The sequence below is a fragment of the Balaenoptera borealis genome (genome assembly GCF_965194805.1).
Source record: "Balaenoptera borealis genome assembly, chromosome: 8".
In the NCBI taxonomy this organism is placed as follows: domain Eukaryota; kingdom Metazoa; phylum Chordata; class Mammalia; order Artiodactyla; family Balaenopteridae; genus Balaenoptera; species Balaenoptera borealis.
In genome coordinates, this window is record NC_138865.1 from 115,187,071 (window position 1) to 115,205,076 (window position 18,006).

The 18,006-nt window shown below is 55.3% G+C and overlaps 1 protein-coding gene across 7 annotated transcripts; it reads left to right on the top strand.

Moving 5' to 3' along the window:
- Positions 1–87: 87 nt before the first annotated feature.
- On the top strand, positions 88–16,625 carry URM1 (ubiquitin related modifier 1). 7 transcript variants are annotated; one of them, XM_082402726.1, is made up of 6 exons: positions 88–196; positions 4,273–4,343; positions 12,314–12,395; positions 13,901–14,000; positions 15,954–16,023; positions 16,356–16,625. In XM_082402726.1, exons 1-6 carry the CDS (start codon positions 162–164, stop codon positions 16,514–16,516), a joined length of 519 nt encoding a protein of 172 aa, XP_082258852.1. In that variant the 5' UTR covers positions 88–161; the 3' UTR covers positions 16,517–16,625. The 7 variants fall into 7 exon arrangements, with proteins under 7 accessions (XP_082258852.1, XP_082258853.1, XP_082258854.1 ...); XM_082402727.1 differs by having other exon boundaries at positions 13,901–13,949; XM_082402728.1 differs by lacking the exon at positions 15,954–16,023.
- The last annotated feature ends 1,381 nt before the right edge of the window (positions 16,626–18,006 follow it).

Below are 18,006 nucleotides of genomic sequence, written 5' to 3' on the forward strand. Positions count from 1 at the left end.
GGGCCCACTATCCTCCAAGCTCAGCTCCCTGCTCCAGGCCTCCCTCCAATAGCTGAGCAGGAGCGTTTCCCTGGCACCGCCTCTTCCGTCCGCGGCAACCGGAAACGAGGCAGTAGCGTCGGAAGTTGAAGAGAGTTTCCTGTGAGCTCGGCTTCCTCAACATGGCAGCGCCCTTGTCTGTGGAGGTGGAGTTCGGGTGAGTCACAGAGCTGGGGCGCCGTGGGGATGGATTGAAGTCGTCGGGCTCGGAACTCCCCTCCCTCTGCCTTGGGGCCTGTCACGACCGAATCGCCGAGGCTCCCGGCGACTTCCTTGAGCTACGGCACCCGCCTCGGAGAGCTTGAGAGGTTCGGTCCGCCTGGGCCACGAGGCCGTATGTCCGGGAATAGAGGCGCACGCCGGGGCGTGGAGGTGCGGTCTGGGCACTCCTCCGTACCCTGAGCCCTGCCAGACTCAAAAGGCCTGGCGGTTAGCGGGCGGCCTCTCTACCTTCTTTGCCAACCCCGTTTTGGAGCAGGCCCGTGTGTCTGGTATCTGAGTTCCTCGGATCGAGAAGGAGCACCTTCACCCCCTGATTTCTTTCTTCTGGCAGCAATTTCCGTTTTCACGGTTCTTGGAGCCTTGTTTCTCGTGGGGTGTGTGGCCAAGACGAGATTCCTTTCCTCCCTTTCCCAAGATTTGGGGGTGTTGAACAGACCTGAACCCCTTTCAGTACATTCCGTAAACTTGCTACTCACCAGTCACTTACTGAGTGCCTCTTGCAGCTCCTGAGTCAGGTGGCGGTACAGGGCTAAGTGAGGTAGCACAGCGGAGGAGACTAACCCTGATGACAGTACAGTATGCACAGGATGAAAAGTGCAGGATTGGGGCACACACACCAATAACTGAAGAAACACAGAGGAGGGAGGAAGTCTCCTCAAGCCACTGTCTTCTGCCTCCTACAAACAGAAGGTTTTTCATCTGATTTCAGAGCTGAGAGAAACTGCAGAGGTTAGAGAGAGGGCAAAGAAGCTGAGACCCTAGGAGATGGGTGATATAATTTCCAGAGTCCCGTGGAAAAGCTGGGACTAGATTTGTCTTTGTGTGTGAAGATAAACAAGACAAGGCTTATGTGAAAGGAAAAGTCCGGGATGGGAATCTAAAACCTCTGCCCATAAATGCTTTTCCTTCCATTGGATGCCCCCAGTTTCTTTCATGTTTTTCCTTCATTGCATAGTCCATTCACCAGTCATTTACTGAGTGCCTACCATGTGCCAGGCGGTGAGCCAGGCACAGAGGATACAAAGATAAATAGAACTTTGTCCATGCCCTCCAGCGTTCAGCGTTTCTGGCCCTTACAAGGGGGTAGTCTCATGAATGTTAACTGCATTTTAATTGATGATATTGTCTGGCCCCATGGGTCCAATTAGAACTATGTTTGTCTGGCCTCCTGACTCTATTGCTTTTCTGACCTTTTGCCCAGCTATGCCCCCCATAGCCTGGGGGTTCTAGGAGGATCCCTGCTGCTTTGACAGGCCTCAGCAGAGCTGAAGAGGGAGAAGCTGCAGATTGCCAGTGTTAAGGCTTATCTACAGCCGGCTTACCTGTCATGCTCACTGAGTCAGACATGGTATTTGTTTCTCAGAAATGTCTTGTTTGCTAGGTTCTGTGCTGGCAGCAGTGGGGAAGTCATATGAGGAAGATATGGTCCTTGCCCTGCAGAGCTTACAGACTAGCTTGAGCACCCGTTTTCTGGTTTGACCATCTCAGCATCCCTTACCCCCAAGAGCAGTAGTGAACCCTGGCAAGGCAAGACAGCGTTCCCTTCACCCACCACCCCAGTGTCCCCTGAGAACTGCAGCTTCTCGGGAAGCAAGAATGCCCAATATGTATGCCAAGCCCAGATTCCTTCCCTTTTTGTCTCTGTCTCAATGCATGTCTCAATGTCTCAATGTTTTTGCCCCGGCCTTTCTTTCATTTCCTACGTCTCTTAGCAGACTTCCTTCATCCTTTATTCTGAACCTAAGTAGATGTGCAAAGAAGCTGCCTTGCCCATCATTCTCTCCCTTTTGTCCCTGAGTGCCACCCCAATCCTTGAAGAGACTGGGTTAGGCCTTTGCCTCTTTCCCCTGAGCAGATATGGTCCCCTCAGCCCCACCAGCTCTGATAGACGCTCTAGAAGACCTTGCCCACCTTTCTCCCTCTTGTCATTGACCAGTTCTGCCATCCTCATCTTGCCTCCTGAACAGAGCATTTTCTCAGGTCACAGAGGATGCAGAGTATGTAGTACAGATGTGAGATGCCCTCTTCCTTCTCCCTTTTCCTCCTCCTTTAGTCTGGGAGGTAGGTATTGGCAAAGGGAGGGAATGCCATTGAGGTCAGAGAAGAAGTGAGGGAAATGGGCATTTTCATTCATTCATCAAATATTTCTTGAGTGCCTGCTGTGTACCAGGCCAGCAGGTAGAGGGGAAATAAATAAAAATAAAAATATATAAGGTAAAAAGATGACGATAAACTAGAAAAAGTGAAGGCCATTTTGGGAATGTCTGTACCAGTCACTGGTACCAACAGCCACCTCCCACCGAGAACTGGGGAGCGGCGGAAAGACAGGTATCTTAGGTTGTAATGCCTTAATTGCGTTTGAATAGCAAATCCTGTAGAACATAAGAGGCTGGCTTTGGTTCTCTTCTGGGACCAAAACAGGCCCCTCCTGCCTCCCTGAATCACTCTAGAGGCTGGGCATGCACCTTCCTCCCCTCCAGATGTGCTGACAACAAAAATGCCAACCCCTCCCTCGAGGGCTAGTGAACCCAGCAGTGACAGGTCACTCTCTGAGCCAGACTGGTTCTTTATCCGCTTGTGAAGGGAAAAACAGCCCTGGCCTCTGAGCCTGGCACCACCAGGTTTGGCCGATCTGAGTTGTTTGCCTGGATCCCCGTGCTTCCAGTTCCCACTCCTCTGACCCCCAACTCCTGTCGCCCCTTGCCTGCCACCCTCCCCCACCCCAGCTGCTGCATGTGCCAGCCCCCACCCAGGAGAGAACGAGGCTCTTGGAAGGGGATAAATGGACGCTCTGTGCGGGCCTGCAGCTGAAATGGCCCTGTGCACGACCACAGATGGGCCTCCTCTCCCCCTCCACATTTCTGCATCAACAAAGCGTGACCTTGTTTGGATGACAGTCGCCCCATGTTTCCCCCATGACAATGCTTGCCTTGCCTCTGCCTCCCAGTGGACTGTCTCAGGACATCTCTGTTCTCTGAAATTGGGAAAGGGTGGTGGGGTGGGAGGCATCACATCCATCAAAAGTCTGCTAAGGCCTTCTCAGTTAAGATCCACGTGAAGTCTGAGACGGGAATGGAGAGACCCGGGGGGAGGAGCAGTGTGGGGCACTGAAAGAGCCCAAGTGTCTGCATCCTGAGCCCTGGCTTCTGCACTTGGCTTTGAGCATCTCTGCTGTCCCAGTCTTCCCTTGGCCAGGTGTTGGCACACAGAAGTGAACCAGACTCTGCCCTCAAGGGGCTTCCTGACCTTTGGGGGAGTCTTCGTTGTTTCTGCCAGAAACCAGTTAGAATTCAAATCCTAGTTCAGCCACTGCCTGTCTGGCCTTGGACACGTCACATAACTTCTCCTGGCCCCAGTCTGCTTCTCCACTGGTTGGAGTTAATAATATCCGCCTCCCTCCCGCCTTCCCTGGGAGTCCCTGAAGTTGAAATGAGAGGAAGAATGTTGTAGCAAATGGCAGGGTTATTGCTAAGCCCAGTGGGGTCTCTTACCCTACAGCACTGTGGTGCGCCCACCAGGCCAGCAGCGGGGATGGGCGTGGGGCACAGGCCGGGAAATTTCAAAGCATCGCCAAGCCAGAGGAAACCTCTGGATACACAGGGTCTCTAGTGTGCCACATGGTAGCTTCTCAACATTTTTGCAGATGGAAAGACTAAGGCTTCAGAAGATGAAGTCACGTGCCCAAGGTCTCGCCGTCAGGCGCAGGTAGAGCCTGGTCTCCATCTCAAGGCCCACAACTCCAAAGCCTGTGCTCTGCCCCTGTGCACTAAGGCAGAGGAATAAAAACAAGAATCTGCAAATTTGGATACTTAAATATTAATAAAAATTGTTTCTCTCCTGCTTTACCACATCAGGAAGCCACATTTGAGGCTTGATCGCTGGTACCCAGGGTGTTCCTGAACCTTGGTCTCTGCATCTCTTGGGCCTCTGGAGCCAACCTCCTCCTCAGTTTTCAGTCTCTGAGGAGTTTGCAGGAGCTCACCCAGCTCTTTCTCTGGCCCTCCTTTGCAGAGGCGGTGCGGAGCTCCTGTTTGACGGTGTGAAGAAGCATCAGGTCACCTTGCCTGGACAGGAGGAACCCTGTGAGTATGGGCTTCTGAGCCCCTCCCTGGGGGCCACTGGGCAGGAGCTGCTCCACAGGGTCGCTCAGCCCCGTTCAAGTGAGAATGGGTGAATTTCCCTGGCCAGTGGGGAGGAAGGAAGAGAGATCACCAAGTTGTCCCCACATCCTCTCCGCAATCAGCCAGCTTTGTAGGGAGGAGATGGCCTAGCTTAGTCCTTACGAGTGCGGGTTCTGTATTCAGACAGACTTCAGTTTGTTTTGTTTTGGTTTTTTTTGGCTGCGCCACGCAGCTTGTGGGATCTCAGTTCCCCAACCAGCGATTGAACGCAGGCCATGGCAGTGAAAGCCCGGAATCCTAACCACTAGGCCATCAGGGAACTCCCTGGACAGACTTGAGTTTGAATCCCCTTAGCCCCTTAGGCCAGTCACCTCACTTTTCTGAGCTTTAGTGTTCTTATCTGTGAAGTGGGGATGGTAATCCCTATCTCTCAGGGTTGCTGGAAGGTGTCAGCCAGCTGTACCATGCACTGGATGGCAGCAGAGAGATGTCCTCATGAAGGAGGTAACCTTCGTCAAGAATGGAACAATGCACACGGGCTTACATGGTGGGAACAGGATTTGGATGAGAAGAAAAGCATCCAGCCAGAAAGGAGGTTGGAGGAGGGAGGTTGACTAAGGGAGACGGGGGTTTTTCTATGTGTTCATTCAAATACCTGTTCACCTTTCTTTAGCGAATGTGCACTGAGCACCTCCCATGGTGCAGACCATGTACCAGGCACTGGGGAGACAGACCCTGCCTTCAGACGGGGGGAGGGAGTGAGGAGTTGATTTCCAGAGGTCCAGCTGGGTAAATAGCAGTGTAACCTAGAGGCAGGGGCTGGACATTGCAACTGGGGAGGTGCTTTGCAGCCCTAGCAGTGGATCCTAGCAAGAGCAGAATGTTCAGGGACGGGCGCCCGTCTCGCCTAGGGCTGAGATACTTCTGGGAAGAAGAGGAAATCGGTTCTATGAGGAGCCAGGGGAATGAGGTTCCTGGAGGTGAGCAGTAGAAAATGGTCAAGTGAGGTTCGACAGGAGTCTACTGGGGCTGGACATGCATCTGCCAAGAGTCAGACAATTACTGCCCAGATTCACTGGCTACCAAAGCTGTTTCTGACCCTCCCTTGGGTTGGAGAGCAATGGCATAGGGCGGGTCTGTGTGCCACATTCAGAGGCCGGAGGACACTCACTAAGGGACAGGGCACTGCCCCCTGGAGCTGGGTGTGGGCATTAGGCTGGGGTTAAATGTCAGGACTGTGGGATTGGGTCCCTGGTGGGGAAGACCCAAGATGATAAAGGCGATGGTTTCTTAGTTTGACAGATGGCTATGCAGCCTTGGTAGAGAACAAGGGGCTCTCAGAAGCCTCTCAAAGGTTCAGCCATAAAGACTTATCTGGGAAGGTATTAAAATATCACAAGTTATGATTTATTTCCCCCTGCTTTTGCTTGGTATGCAAGTCCCTGAGTTTAATCATTCCAGCCCCTTTTCATTCATTCATTGGCACCAAGTGCCAGGCATGGAAGTAAGTACTTTATTCTTTCCTGTAGTTGGCACACGTGTTTTTGAATGTCTCCTTTGTGCCAGGCACTGTACTAGTTGCTGGGTATTTAGTCGTAAGCAAAACAGATATGGTTCTTGCCCTAATGGAGCTTACAGAGTAACGGAAGTGGAGCCAGGCAGTGAAAAAGTAAACACGCAAATGCGTAACTGAACAAGTGGTCATCACTGGCATGAGGAGAACAGAAAGGTGCTTTGAATGAGACAACAGGTGGTAAGGGAAGGCCTCTTTACAGAGGTGACCTTGAGGCTACGGCCTGAAGAATGAAAAGAAGCCACCCTAATAAATTGGAGGGAGAGTAGAGATGCAGGGGGCCCACTCCAAGTACAGAGTACTTCTGGGCAGAAGGCCTTGGGGTGGTCAAGGACCTGAAGGAAGGCCAGTGTCATAAGGGGCACAGGCTGAGTGTGGCATGGTAGGCAAAGCCCCAGCTGGTTGTACCAATAATTGTCACAAATTCTTAGGTGGTAGCTATCATTATTATTCCCATTTTAAAAAGTGGAAACCCAAACCCAGAGATGTCAAAAGTCTTACCCCAGGTCATACTGTTATATAAATGGCAGAGCTGGGGTTCAGAAGCAGATGTCAGGGTCGCTGCCGTCCTTGCATGGTACCACTAACCCATTACCATTTATCCCAAGAGGTTCCCTGAATTACATAACATCTCAAACGTGCAGTGTATTTTCCAGTTTTTACACTTTTTTTCATGCCTCCAACAGCTACTTATTTCAATTTTCATTATGAGCCCAGTATATATTATCTATCGACAAGGAAACCAAACCTCACAGAGAGAGAAAGAGAGTGACCTGTCCAGAGTTACTCAAGTAGGGAGGCTGGGCTGAGACCCAGGTTTTGGATGCCCCATCTACTGCTTAGGGAACAGGTGGGGGCCTATCCTCCCCGCTCTGGAATAAAGAAAAGGAGGCAGGAGAGGCAAGCGGAAATGGCCCATGTGCTCAGTTTTGGGCCCTTGGCTGTGGATCTCTACCTCTGGCTTCCATTTTTGCCCTTCTGTGCCCAGAGGTGTAAGTCACATCACAGCTGCAGAGCTGGTTGGCAGCTACCAGGCCTCACCCTGGCACACGGAGCCCAACAGGAGGGCAGGGGCCTGGTGCCACTGGGAAAGTAACACTCTTCCCCCAAGCCCGTGCCCAGATCTGCAGTCTGGCAGCGTTCCCAGCCCAGGGGCTGCCACTTGGCCAGGCAGGTCTTGGAGACTCCAGCAGAGAAAATAGCAGCCATAAGGTCATGGATTGTGACAAGGCATACAAACAAGGGGACTAAACAGGGCCCTGGGTCCTGGGCCAGGCGAGAGCTTCCAGCCCAGCCAACTTGGGAGAAGAGGCTGGGCAAGGCCAAAGTGGGTGAGATCGCAAGAGAGGAGCCCTGGCAGCGCACGATGGCAAATTAGTTATTTCTGCAGGCCTCTTTTTTTCCACCTGTAAAACGGGAGGTTGGGCTAGATTTAGTCTGGAGTGAGCTGGTTATCTGTTTGACATCTGCAGTTTGGAAAAGTTGCTTCCAGATCTAAGTATATGGTTCTGGGAAACAGGGTGCACTGATCCAGTGAGCAGTTGCATGTGCAGGGGAAAGGGGGGTGGGTCTTAACCACTACCTCCATGGAATAGACCTTGAGTGGCCAGGGTTGGGAGGCACCCACCAGCTTTGGGCACTGGCTACCGAGAGCTGGCTTTTTTGCCTCAAGGATCCTTTGAACACAAGGCTCGCAGCCCATGGTTGGTCAGTGGCCTGGAGCAAACCCAAAACCTCGGCCGTCCCAGTGTGGGCATTACCTGCCTTGGCCCCAGGAAGAGACTCATCTGCCTCACCTTTCCCTGCCCCTCTGCCCTGCCATTGTGTTAAAGGGGGGCTGGCGCGGGAGGCAGGGGCGGCTGGGGAGCTCCCAGGCGCTTTAAACTGCTTAGCATGCATTTCACAGCCTCTCTGGGGCCAGCTGTTCCTTTCTCTGCTCTGGGGCCTGTTTGCTGATCCCCTCCCCACCACCCTCCTCTCCCCCCAACCACTCTCAGTCCCTGTGCAAAATTGCTTTTGAAAAGATCCACTTTCTGCTTAATTAAACAATGAGGAGCGTCCCCACGCACATCTGTAAACCTCCTTCTGAGGCCAGTTTAGCCCACAAACTGCTCCATTCTTACCCCCATTCACTTGTAAATGGACCCTCTGATGTTCCCTCTACCCTCTCTTGTCTTTTACTCCCCCCATCCCAGCTCTTTCTTCTCCCCTTTCAACTAAGGCCTGGGGTGGGCTCCCAGAAGAGCCCTGTCCTGGAGCCTGGTGGACTTGGTGGGGACAGGAGCGGCTTAACCTGTGGAAGAGAAGACGTAGGGGATCCGTCTTTCCCAAGTCTGCATGGTGTGGGGAAGCGGGGCCACACTTGTTGGCGTGGTCCCCGGGATTAGCCAGGCTCGGTGAGTGGCAGGGAGAGGAAGCCAGATTTCTGGTTGAGAGAAAAGCTCTCCCCAGAGGCCTTCAAGAAGAGGCTGGATGAGGGTCCACCGCAGCCGGGATGCAATATCAGATGAGACCAGAGAGCTAGGACACCATGGGGGCCCTGCCACAGTGGGTGGTGATTGTCCCCAGACAAGGACAAATCCACCGGGGCACGGGATTCTGGTGGGAGCCTTTGTACGTGCTAAGAGGGGCATGTGTGGTGCCCCTTTCCCAGCAGCCTTTAGGAGAACGTTCTGGCAGCCCACAGGATAAGCAATCCTGAGTCACTGCGGGCAAATGTGCATTTGTCTGGTCTGTTTGACACTGCTGGGCCTGCTGTTGGCATTAGGAGTTTGGATGATTATCCCCATTTGTTAGAGGATAACCCTGAGACCGAGGTCAAGTGACGTCCTACCCAGGGCCATCTAGTGCACGGCCCAAGGCCCTCCGGCTCCAGAACCCGAACTCTTCACCCCTCTGCCGTGGGAGCAGTAGCTCCCATCGCTTGCTCTTCCCCCAGTAGGCAGGCCAGGTCCCAAGGCTTCCTGCACTGGAAACCTTACACTGGGGTGCTCATCTCCCTGCCCTGGGCTGCCTGCCCTCAGAGTGTGATTCCTTCCACCTGGGTTGTCCAGGGAGCATCTTAGGAGTTTGAAAATCTAAAGTGAAGGGAAGGCTGGTGTTTGGGGCCCCCTTGCCACTCTCCCAATGCCCCCATTCTCTCATTCCCTCTCCAGGTCTGATAGAAAGGTAGTGGATCCCACAGAAAACCCCAGCCAGTCCCAGCAGTGTCTGTTCAATAGTTCACTGTACCGCACCCTCCAGAGCTTCCTAAGCATGTCCTTGAGGTGCCAGGCCCCTGGGCAGAGCATGTGGAAGCTCAGGGCAGCAAGAGAGATTAAAGGGTACAGGTTCTTCCTCTGGCTCATAGAAGCATTACAGCATCGCTGTGCCAGGCACAGTGCCAAGAGCTTTATGTGGACCATCTTATTTGAGTCTCACAACAACACTATGAGGCATTCTTACAGTTCCCATTTGACAAAGAGGAAGCTCAAGCGAATTCCTTACCCAAGGTCATATAACTAGGAAGTGATGGAGTTGAACTCAAACCCAGGGCTGAGTCCCGTTCTTAACCAGTCCTCCTCCCCCGCTCCGTCCACAGTTGTCCGCGTGCTCAGTAAACGTCTCAGGGGCGTTTTGTGTGAGAGATTCCCTGCTGCATGCTGGGGCTCCCACTCAGGAAATACCCCTGGGGCTCCCGAGGAGGGAGAGGCCTCTTCCCAAGCAGCCCCTCTCAAGGCCCACACATGCCCCGCATAGTCCAGCCCTGGCTACATCTCTGGCCTTGTCTCAGGCTGATCTTCTGGCCTTCTCTGTTCTGTTACCTTGAACCTGCCAACTCCAACCTGCCTCAGGTCTTCCCATATGTTCTTCCTTCTGTCTGGCACACTCCCCCATCCCACCCTTCTCATCCTTCAGGCCTCAGCTTCAATGTTAATATCCTCCGGAGAGCTCTTTCTGATCCCACACAAAGGAGAGAGCATTTGTCACGACTAATTAAGTAATGTCTGTCTCCCCTGCTGGCCTCTTAGCTCCATGAGGGTAGGCTCTGTGTCCGCCTTGCTCTCCGCCATCTCCCTGGCACCTGGCACGTAGTAGCTGCTCAGTAAATATTTGTCTTGTGAGTGATTGCATGGGATCCCATGAGGGAAGCCACCATCGGTAGCAATGGGAAGGCAGGAGGACACAGAGGGGGAAGGTGCAAGTGAGATTCCCCAGAGCCATCCCCGAGCCACCAGCCCCTGACTCTGCTTAACCCTTCCTCCTCCCCTGGGCGCCTTTGGAAGCCGACCATCTGGCTTGGAGGCTATTTGCATATTGTCTGGGCCTCGGCAAGCCTAGCACGATGTCCCTGGGGGTGTGTTTCAGGCTAGGCGGAGTGGCCCTTGCAGCCTGCGAAGGGAGCCGGGAGTTCCACCTCTCCCCGCCCCCAAATCCAGGCATGGGGGAACAATACGGGTGGTGATGCGGTGGCCTCACCATGGTAACAGGCTATCAAGAATGTGGGCAGGCCTGGGGGGCGCAGAGGAGGGAGGGAATGACCTCAGCAAATAGAAGCATCATGATAAATGAGCCAGCACCCACAGCAGACTCCCCCCCCCAGCCCACCCCTTGGGGACTCCACGATGGTGCCATCACTTGGATGACCCCGACATGACCATTAGTCCTCCCCACCACCCCCAGCCTACGAGAGTGGAGCAGAAGTCCCCTCTTGGAGGGAGCCAGGGCTGTCACCCAACTGGGTCCTGGTTCTGAACAGGCCAGCGGGGGCTGTGGAGGTGCAGCTGGTGGCCCTCAGGCCCGGCACTGCCCAGTCAGTCCCTCAGCGCCTCTGCGCACACAGGCACAACCCCGCCTGCCGGGGCTGGTTGATGGATGTGTCAGACCCCGGCGGCTCTATCGAGCGGCCACAAGATGTATGGGCTGGCGGCCCACCAGACAGTTCCAAGATGGAGGCCAAGGGGAAACCTCTGAAACCCAGGCCTCTGGGAGGAGCCCAGCCAGGAGTCTAAATGGACTGCAGCTAGTTGGAGGCAACACTCGCCGTCCCCTGCCCGCTCCAGGGACCGTGAAGACTCCCATCTGCTTTGTTTAAAAATAGGAATTAAAATTGAAGGGCGCAGTCTCAGTTCGTGGACACTTTGCCCATGGCCCTGTGCTCTGCTGGCGTACAATCCAGGGAAGCTGGCACAGAGCAGAGTGAACCGTCCATCCAGGGTGCAGCCTGCCTGAGTGCCTTAAAACCCTGCCCAAGGCTGGTGCTGTGTGTGACACGCACTGGGCCTCTCCTTAATTGGCAGCCTTTCCCTCGCCTGCACGCCTGGAGTTCACCTCCAGTCAGGGAAACCAAGGCACTGCTTGGGCCCTTCTCCAGCTTAGTCCCTGAGCTTTGTCTCAGGCACGGACCCAGGACAGAGGCCCCTCTGAGATGTTGACTCAGGAGGGGGATGGCTAACCTCCAGCCCCCTGCTGCCTTCTCAGAGACTAGCTGTCGTCTCAGCTAGTCTCTGAGAAGGCTACTCCTGCAGCCTCAGGGATGCTCTGTTTGAGCCGTGGATCGTTGAGAGCCACAGCCTTCGAGGAGACGGTAGAGCCAGGTTTCAGTGTGCCGTGGCCTGGGACCTGGCTCCCAGAAAAGGAGAGAAGGCCTGGGAGACAGGTGGCTCTGAGCCTCCAGATGATGTACAGAGCTTGGTGGCTGTCCCAGAATCACAGAGGCAGATCGCAGTGTCCAGCTGAGCAGGAGAGGCCCTTTCGACCCTGAACCTCTTGCCTCTTCAGGGTGGCCGCCCCTGGCCTGGAGGGCTCTGCGAAGGGGGAGTAGAGGGGCAGTGATTTGTCAGCATCTCCGGCTGGTGAAGGATCCTTCTCTCCTTCTGTCAGAGGAAATTAAATGATGTTATCGGCTCAGCAATTGTTTTTCTTCCCTCACAAAGGGAAATATATGCAGACCTTCCAAGAGCAAAGCCGAATGCTCCCCATCTGGGACTGGCTGGGGAGATAAAGGTGGAGGGGCTCTCCCAGAAGCCTACCCGTGGCGGTTTCAGACCATCTTCAAGGGCTAGTGGGTGGAGGTCTGTCTCTCAACCCTTTCGGACGTGACCATTCCTCTTGCTGTCTGCCTTGCATCCCCATTGCCTCTTCTTCAAGCTTTCAGCAGTGCCAGATGCCACTTTTCTCTGAAGACCTCTCGGCAGGTCACTGGCCTCTCCAGGTCCATTTCCTCACCTTGGGAATCCACTAGTTCAGGGACCATGACAGCCTGGTCTAAAAGAGGCCCTCTCAGCCCCATATTCACTTCCTCCTGGTCCAGGCAAGGCCCTGAGGGCCAAGAATCATTTGGATTTGACATTAGTTTGTTTTGTGCCTTCTTCTCCAGGGGACATCCGGAACCTCCTTGTCTGGATCAAGAAGAACTTGCTAAAAGAGCGGCCAGAGTTGTTCATCCAGGGAGACAGCGTGTGAGTCCCTTTCTCCCTTCCTTGAGGAGGGCAGGTGAAGGGAAGGAGGTTTGAGCCCCTGTCCTTGGTTCAAACACAGCCTTCTCTGGGTCCTGTTCTCCCTTTATCCTCCTCTTAGCCCTCCAAGGAAAAGGCTGGCTCTGTCCAGCTCTGTTGAAGTTTATTTTCAGTTTTCTTGCTACCACATTGGACTGCTGGGGATTTTTTTCAAAACCTGGGTCAGGAGACTGGTAAATTTATCAAAAAACTTAGATTCCGCCTTCTGCTTGCCACAAACTTGCTGTGGAACCTTGGGCAAGTTACTTCACTTCTCTGGGCCTCAGCTACTTTCTCCATACAGACATTACTGAGGAAAAGATGCTACCCAAGGTCTCTCTCATCTCTTGACAACCTAGGAGAGTGTTCTCCCATGGAACTTTCTGTGATGATAGAAATGTTCTCTGTCTATGCTGTCCAATACGGTAGCTGCTAGGCACATGAGGATATTGAACCCTTGAAATGTGGCTAGTGTGACTGAGGAACTAAGTGTTCAGTGTTACTTAAATGGAATTTAAATTTAAATGTAGCTCGTAGATACCGGGCTGGACAGCGCAGGTCTAGGATTACAGGGAGTCACTTCACGCGTGTGCACACACATGCACATTCATGCTCACTGGGGACACCCCTAGTCCAGCCCAAAGCTTCTGTATCTGTCCCAGACCCAGCTTAGCCTCCTAGGAAAGGATCCAGATTCCATGTGCCATGAAGTCACTATACTCCTACAACAAGGCCAGCCTGATATGTCACAGAAGTGGCCAGGGCACTTGTGGGACTTGTTCATCTGCCTCGAAGCAGAGGTTCACCAGCAGGCCCTGGGGGCTAGGGCTGCCATCCAACCTGTGGCTCAGGTCATGGTCCAACAGTCGTGGAGGTCACCCCCAAGGACAGCAGTGCTCTTTGGGTCATTGCCAGCAGGAACCAGGCTAAGGTACCTGTCCAAATGTCGGCCTACCCTGCCTTACTCCAGGCAGGGCTGCTCTCAGGCCTTCAGGGGCTCGGGGCCACTGGCAGGTTTCCCTGATTCAGAAAAGCCAAGGTAGCCTCCTCTCCAGGACACGCATGCGGGAGGCCTAGGACAGTGAGGTTAGACCCCTGGAAAGACAGGCTGCTACCAGTGGTTCCCATGCTAGACCCTGGCAAGCAAGCACCTCACACGCATCATCCCACTTCATCCTCTGGCAGAGCTTGTGAGGAAGGCACTGATTTACCCTGTTTTCAGATGAAGAAACTGATGCTCAGGGCAACAAAATGACCTGCCCGAGGTCTGGGAGGTGGCAGTGGAATTTGCACCTGTGTTCCATCTGGCCCTCAGACTTTCCTGTCGCCTCCACTTCCTGGGAGATCTTTAATGGGGACCCTCGAGAGAAAAGGCTCCCACCACACTCCTGCAGCCCAAATGTCTAAGCCTCTGCCCCTGCCAGCTCCCACCCTTCACGCCCTGCTACTCACCACCATCTTTCCCACAGGCGGCCAGGGATTCTGGTGCTGATTAACGACGCCGACTGGGAACTGCTGGTCAGTACCTCGGGGGACAGCCCTCCCTCAACCGCTCCCCTCACTGCTTTGGTAGGAAAGCCTTGGGCCTCTCATAAGACGCAGATAGGGTGGCTGCGTAATCCTCTGTCCCAATCTGGCCTCCAGACTGAGGCTACTTGAGTCTCCCACCCCAAGTGAGGAAGGAATGGGTAGCTGGGGGAAGTGATGAGCTCTCCTCCACCCTGGAGATTTGCTAGTTAATGTATAGGGTACCCGTTATTTTCTGGTAGATTCTATCTTTCTCTCCCAGAGCAGCCAGGCTCCCCCTCTTTCCCTCTCAACACCTGGGGAGAAACTGGAAAAGTGCCCTTGACGGTCTCCTTATTTCTCTTCTGGACCAGGGTGAGCTGGACTACCAGCTTCAGGACCAGGACAGCATCCTCTTCATATCCACGCTGCACGGCGGCTGAGGGCCCTTCTCTGTGCCTGGGCCCCCTTGGGGTGGGGAGAACAAAACAATCAGACATCCCCTTGGGCCCTGCTTCCAGATCTCCCTGTCTCCCTTGGCTGCTTTCTTCCCTCCTCTGTCCCCTGAGCTCCCTCCAGGCAGGGAAAAGAGGCCAGGTGCTAAAAATGAGCCTTTCTCAGGCACGTGAGCAGGGGAAGGCAGGCAGGCGGGCAGGCACCCGAGCCCGGCACTGCCTCTCCCAGCAGCTGAGGTGGGGGAGGGTGCCCCTCAGTTTGTCAGGAGTGGAGGGGTCTGTGCGGCCAGGTGACCCTGCAGCTCTCTACTCCTGTGTCTCAGTCTAAACACTGAGTGACCGCTGACGAGGCACTCCAGCTCCTGGGCCGTGGTGCCTTCCTGGGGGAAGATGAATGGGCCTGAATAGCTGATGGCAGGCCCCTCCCTTCTCAAAGATTGGAGGGGTCTCCGCCTCAGTTTCCCCATCTGGATAGCAGAGGGCTCTGCCTGTCCCCCACTGATATCATTGTGGAACCCCAGCTGGGGTCCCCTATTCAGTGCTGCCCCCACACACACAGCAGCTGCTCTTCCAGCCACACCCCTCCTCCTGCTCCCCCATCCACAGCCCTTGACCCTGGCTGGCCTCCCCCCACACAGGCCACCAGATGGGCTCCTGAGACCCTCCTCCCGGCAAAAGGCTGCCAGCATGCAGCTCATTCCGCTGAGGGGGGAGAGAAGGAGGGTGTGGGCTAAACCTTGGACTGGCAGATAGAGGTTTGGGGGGTCAATGTGCCTCAGTTTCCTCCTCAACAACAACTGAATTTTTATAGTATCTGAAAACTGGGGAGATATTTGATGGCACAAATGTACACTTGATCTCCTCTCTCACCTTCTGCAGGAAGCAGGATGGGGGCAGGCAGCACCTGGTAGGCAGGATGGTTCACCCCTCCTCCCTCCATCCCTTCTGGAAGTCTTGGGGCCTCAGTGCCTGCAACAGCTGGCCTTGGGCAAATAAAAGACTAGGTTGTTTACTGGCCTTGCCTGGAACTTCATCCTTAGAAACCGGTGGCACCCCACATTTCCCCCAGCCGTGGTCTCTGGTCCAACCTCTCTGTCCTTAGCCTAGGGCTTTCAGAACTGCCCTTCACCCGAAAAGAGAGCAGGGGTTGAAAATCAGACTATCCAGACTCTCCGAGAAAGGGTGATGTGATAGGGCCATCTGGAGAAGGGGTGGCAGAGCCAGTCTATGCTGACCAGTCTGGGTCCCAAGATACTTCCCTACCCGTCTGTCCGAGGCCAGGCTTTGTCCCACCAGCTGCAGCCAGCGGCCTCAGGACGGAGGAGGCATAGATAAGACTGCAGAGCCCCACTTCCCATGACCTGGAGGAAAAGCTTTGTTTGCTGGAGGGAGACCTCAAAAAAAAAAAAAAAAATTAGGGCATTAACATCATCCCGCCCCCAAACTTTGCTTTCCATTAAATGTTAATAATTTAAGGTGGAATTTCTCTCACTCTGGAGATGAAAGTGCCAAATGGTTGTCCTAACAGTGTTGGTGGTGGTGTGTGCACTTCATTCTCAAGGCTTTGTGGGCAGACGACCCCCGGGCTGGTGAGCTTCTCTCCAGCACTGCTGCAGGTGGAGGCCCCCTGGGTATGTGTGTGTGTGTGTGTGGGAGTGGCCATTTTGAGGTAATGGGTGCAGGTGCTGTCTAGGGAGAGGCTGTATGACCAGCCCGCACTAGGTGCTGAGGTCAGCGTCTGCATGTTAGGGAACAGGGTAAGGGACAGCCTCACTTGAAGGATCAACCTGTCCCGATTCTTGTAACCTGGAAGTGCCTTCCTGCCTCCAGCCCCGCTGAGCTTTGGAGTGCCCCTGTATCCACCCCCACAGGATTCCAAGTCCTGGGAACTGGGCGAGAGGAATCCTTTCCTGCCTGCACTGGGGAGAGGAGGGGTAAAAACGGGATATCCCTTCCTCCACAGCATGCAGTCAATGCCGAGGAGTTAGGGCAGGAGGACGTGCTGGGGAAGCCAGGTTCTCCACCGCAACGAGGGATGCCAGCATCACGGCTGAAATTGGCCGGGGCCACACTCCAAGCATTTTGGGTCATTTTCAGCTTGAGCGCGAAAGGGGTCAGGGATAGATGACCTGGGCTCAGACCCGACGACACCCGACTGCCCCCCCCACCCCGCAACTCCTGAACCCACTTCTGAGGAAATAAACAAATAAATAAACCCCACTATCTCCAAAAATTTGTCTTTAATGAAAAGAATTCGTTTGTCCAAGTTCTATTTCCAAAGCCGAGGCGATTGCCCCTCTGGGGCAATGAGCGCATCATTCCCGGCGCTTCTCCCACTCCAGCAGCAGCGGCTGGAGGAGGCTCAGCCCATGGGTCGGTCTGGAGTGGCTGGCGGGAGGGGTCGGTTTATTTGGGATTTAGGGGTCGGTTTAGGCTTGCTTAGGGGATATTGGTGGGGGAGGATGGGTTAGAATCAATTCAAAACGAGTTAGCAAGGGCAGTCCGCCGGCATCTTCTTTCGTCCCGGACTTTCTGCGGCTCGGGCCGAGGGCGAGCTCCCCGGACCACATTTGGGCCCCGCCGCGGCGTGCCAGCTTCGTTCCCGGCCGAAATTTGAAAAAGGGAAGAACGACGCTATCGACTGGAGGACCCCGCCAGCCAGGACTGGTCACCCGCAGAGGAGGAGGAGAACGAGGACGACGACGAGGGGAGGAGGATGGCGGCGCTGGTGACAGGGACCGGTGTCCCTCCTTCGCGCGCCTGGCTAGGGCCGCGATCCTCGCGCTGGGGCCAGCCAGCCGCCACCCTGAGGAGTCTCGCCCGCGTTGAGCTCGGTCCCTGCGGCTCCCGCCCCTGTCGTGCCCGGAGCTCAGCCACAGATGTCCAGCCACAATTCTCGGTTGGCCGCAGACTCGTACAAGAATTGCGTTTGGACAATCAGTGGCGAAGCCCCCGAGTTCAGGGCCCCGGTCTCCTGCGGGGTTCCGCCTCGCTCCTTAAAAGCGCCGGACCAGATCTCCGGAGATTCGCGGACCTCGCAGATGCTCGGCAGTCGCGGCCCATCCCGCGGTAAGGTGGACGAGCAAGCACGCGGATCCCTACCCTGCGTGGGGATCCCGGTCGCCCCTGGCGCGTGTCTCCTTCGATCGCGGCCCGGGGTCCCTAGAGTAGCCCGCGTTGGGTCTCTACGCCGCCCCAGGTCGGGGGAATCTCCTCTGTCAGTCCCGGGGAACCCCCGACTCCCCTCTCCCCGCCCCCAGCCTGGGCTCCCCGGTTTCGCCGGGAATCCGGAAAACAGGGACCCGAGGCTGGGTCGCGTTTCCGAACCCGGGGTCCGGGCTGCTGGACTCGTGGGTCTCCCGTCCCCGCCCAGCCCCGCGCACGCACCGGCTCGGGCGCTCTCCGCTTCCCTGTGGCTGAGTCGCGGCCGGGGCGCCGGCGGTAGCAGTGGCGGCAGTGGCTGGGACGGCGGGGAGCGCTGGAATGCGCCGCCGGGTCACCTGCAGCGCCCGGGGAGCCGGGCTGGGAGCCGGCGAGCTGGCGAGGCGCAGGGCTGAGCCCGAGCGGGCGCCTCTGGCGGCTCGGGGCCGGGGCGGGCTTTTAGTGGGCCGCTC

Coding starts and splice junctions, on each gene's coding strand:
- URM1 (XM_082402726.1), top strand. CDS start 162: ATGGCAGCGCCCTTGTCTGTGGAGGTGGAGTTCGG. Junction 197..4,272: donor TCTGTGGAGGTGGAGTTCGG/GTGAGTCACAGA, acceptor CCTCCTTTGCAG/AGGCGGTGCGGAGCTCCTGT. Junction 16,024..16,355: donor TGCAGGTGGAGGCCCCCTGG/GTATGTGTGTGT, acceptor CTTCCTCCACAG/CATGCAGTCAATGCCGAGGA.